The 3,330-nt window shown below is 46.5% G+C and overlaps 1 protein-coding gene across 1 annotated transcript; it reads right to left on the bottom strand.

The window, feature by feature from the left end:
- Positions 1 to 1,740: 1,740 nt before the first annotated feature.
- On the bottom strand, positions 1,741 to 2,919 carry LOC122612710. Its single transcript, XM_043786491.1, has one exon. The coding sequence runs from the start codon at positions 2,917 to 2,919 to the stop codon at positions 1,741 to 1,743; it is 1,179 nt and encodes a 392-aa protein (XP_043642426.1).
- Between the last annotated feature and the right edge of the window lie 411 nt (positions 2,920 to 3,330).

The following is a 3,330-nucleotide window of genomic DNA, read 5'->3' as shown; positions in this document are numbered from 1 at the left end:
TATTGGCTTTGGGAAGTCGAAAAAAAATGCCATCTATATTTGGCAGCGGGTACGCGTCATTTTTAGTGCACTCGTTTATGCGTCGTACATCTAAACAAAGGCGTACCTTGCCTGGCTTAATAACGAGCCTCATCGGAGAGCTCCAAAAACTCTTTAATAGCTCAATGACGCCTTCTGGTAACATTCTATCCACCTCTACGTGATAAAAACGCTGTTTTCTTGGGTTAGCGTCACCGACGTCAATATCATGGCTTAAAAGGGATGTGTAGTATATACGAACATAGTTTTTTTTTTGGGTTGAGGAGGGGGAATGCCTCACGCATCTCCCGTTTGCCGTCGCAAAAAAAGTATGTGGGGCTTGCACCCACTAAACCCCCCCCTCGCCTTTGGCCTACTTCGAAGTGGTGCCAGTTAAGGGCTATGCGCTCTCATCTTTTTTCTGCGTCCAGATTACCCAGTTGTTTCGTCCAAATCAGGCTTTTTAGCTCTGAGAATGGTCTCTACAAATCCTGCGATATGTTTCCAGGCTGATTCGCTGTCTATCATTTTTGTAACAATATTTTCTGGGGTTATTGCTCCAACAAGTTCCTCCAGGCATCTACGTGCCGATCCGAACTTTCCGCACTGGAAAATGGTGTGCTCAACATTGTCCATCTCCGCATCTCCATATACGCATCTGGCGTCATTTCTTTTTCCTATAGAATGTAGGAACGCACCAAAGTAACCGTGTCCTGTTAACATCTGGGTAATGTAGTAGTTCACTTCTCCGTGCGCCCTTGCAGTCCATGCTACCAGGTTTGGTATCAGTCTAGCTGTCCATCTTCCTTTTTCTTCAGCTGCCCATATTTCTTGCCATTGTTGAAGTGTTTCATCTCTGCTTCGTGCGATTAACGCTCTCGTCGTCTCTCCCGCCTGTCTTATCTCATAGATCCGTTTTCTCTCTTTGGCTACTAGATCGATTGGTATCGCGCCTCCGATTACTGATGCAGCAGGGCCGGATACCGTTCGATACGCGCTCGCGATTCGTAGGGCCATGGTTCTTTGCACCTCCAGTAAAGGTTTTGACCTGCAGGCGGTCTCCAGGGTGCCAGCCCAGACCTCACATCCGTACAGCATGATTGCGTTACTCACCTCCATCAAGAGTTTCCGCCTTGATTGTAGTGGGCCGCCTACGTTTGCCATAAGTCTGCTAAGCGACTTAGTCGTCGCGGTTGCACGTTTCCTCGTCTCTTGTATGTGTGAGCTAAATGTCAGTTTTGAGTCCAGTCTAGGTACTTTATATCCTTCCGCGTCCTTATTACGTTTTCCCCAACTCTCATATCTATTTCTAATGGGATCCGTTTTATGGTAACTAGCAGGAGCTCGGTTTTTTCGTCAGCCAGTTTCAGATCGTGTGAGTTCAACCACCTTTTTACTCTCGTCATTACTTGTGTCAACTTGCGCTGTGCGAACTCCGTATTTCGAGCTGTAATGACAGCGACTATGTCGTCTGCGTAGCCCACTAAAAACGTGTCGTCCGGCATTTCTAGATGAAAGATTTCGTCGTAGCTAATGTTCCATAGCTCCGGTCCAAGTATTGATCCTTAAGCTGCTCCTGAAGTTATGTCTATACATTTCTCTCCTGCATTTGTTTGGTACAGTAGCCGTCTGTTGTCAAGATAGTTTTGTATTATCCGCATTAGGTATCCTGAGATTTGGAATCGTCTTTTCAAAGCATCAATTATGTTTCCCCATTGAACACTATTGAATGCGTTTTTCACGTCGAGAAACCGGTCTGGAGAAGTGGTTGCCTTGTTGGCTGCTGAGGGCTTGGCTGACGACTTCTTGTATTGCTCCAATGGTCGACCTGCCAGGTCTAAAGCCATGCTGCCTCGGGGAAAGGCCACCCCCTCTTTCGATTGCTGCTGATAGTCGCGGCTTGATCATTTTCTCCAGTAGTTTCCCGGCTGTGTTTAGCATGCAAAGTGGTCGATAATCTGACGGGGTTAAGGGATCCCCCTTTCCTTTGCTTATCAGGACTAAACGTTGCTGGATATACATATCCAGCAGGATTTGGGGTCTGTTCTCGGCAATCACTGTTAGGACCTCTGCTGGGACATTGTCGGGTCCTGGGGCCTTCCTCCTATTTAGCGTTTTTGCCGCTCTCTGTAGTTCATCTACTGTGAAGAGCACGACTTGTTCATCTGCTATTGGTGTGGTACTTCTAGAAAAACTATATGTGTGGTCGGGGAATAGTGCTTTAACTATGTGGTCCATTTGTCCTTCCTCCAGGTCCGGTGTTGTTCTTCTTGCTCTAAGCTTCTTCATCACAATTTTATACCCCATACCCCATGGGTCAGTATTGACGTCGTTGCAGAGGCTTTTCCATTTCTCCGTTTTACTTTTCCGAATGGCAGTGGTCAAGTCCTTCTTGGATTTCTTAAACTGACTTTCCTGTTCTGTAAACTGTCCTCTCCGTCTAGCTCTAGTAAGGCGGCGTCTGTTTTTGATGCACGTTTCTCTGAGAGTTTTTATCTCATCTGTCCACCAGTACACTTCTTGGCCTTGTCTTCGAGGGTTGCCCATTTTTGGCATTGCAGCGTTGCACGCTTGTTTGATCGTTGCCTTGTTCTGGTTGACTATGTCTCCGCCACTCTGTCGGTTTTGTCTTGCGTCGATCTCTAGTATCAGCCGTGCTTTGTCCAACCGCTTAACATTCCACCCTTTTCTCTTCGGTGCTACTGTAGTTTCTGCTATGTTAAACGTTATATAGTTATGGTCACTTCCGTTGTAGGTGTCAAGAACTTTCCAGTCTGTGATTTTGTGTGCGCCGTTTTCTGACACTAGTGTTATGTTAGGGATTGTACCCTCGTACCCTAGTCGATTGAATGTGGCTGTTGCTCCTACATTTGCAGTGAGTATTCCGATTCTTGCTGCCATATTGAGAACTCTACGGCCTCGAGAGTCGGTTGACGGCATACCCCATTCCATTGCTCTTGAGTTAAAGTCACCTGCTATTATAAGGTCGCCTCTTATTTGCCTTGCGTTGTCTTCAATACCTTCAAGTTTCGTCTGGAAAGTCTGAATATCGTCACTTGGGGTCAAGTAGCAGCTAGCTATCGTCCAGTTTCTGATTTGTGTTAGGACATGGCATCTTCCTCTTTTGTCGTTTCTGTGTGGAACCGTAGTAGGGTCGGGGATCCATATTGCCGCCGTCTTTGTATCGTCTTCTAGCCAAACCCCTTCCTCCCGTCTCCTATATTGTTCAGAAATGATAACCACGTCGATTTGGTTTTCTAGCACAATTTGGTGCAGCAGGTCATATTAGCTTGAAGAATCTTCATGGCTTTC

The sequence above is a fragment of the Drosophila teissieri genome, chromosome 2R (assembly GCF_016746235.2).
Source record: "Drosophila teissieri strain GT53w chromosome 2R, Prin_Dtei_1.1, whole genome shotgun sequence".
Lineage (NCBI taxonomy): Eukaryota > Metazoa > Arthropoda > Insecta > Diptera > Drosophilidae > Drosophila > Drosophila teissieri.
Note: the sequence above shows the minus strand (reverse complement) of the source record. Positions and strands in the feature narration are given on the sequence as shown.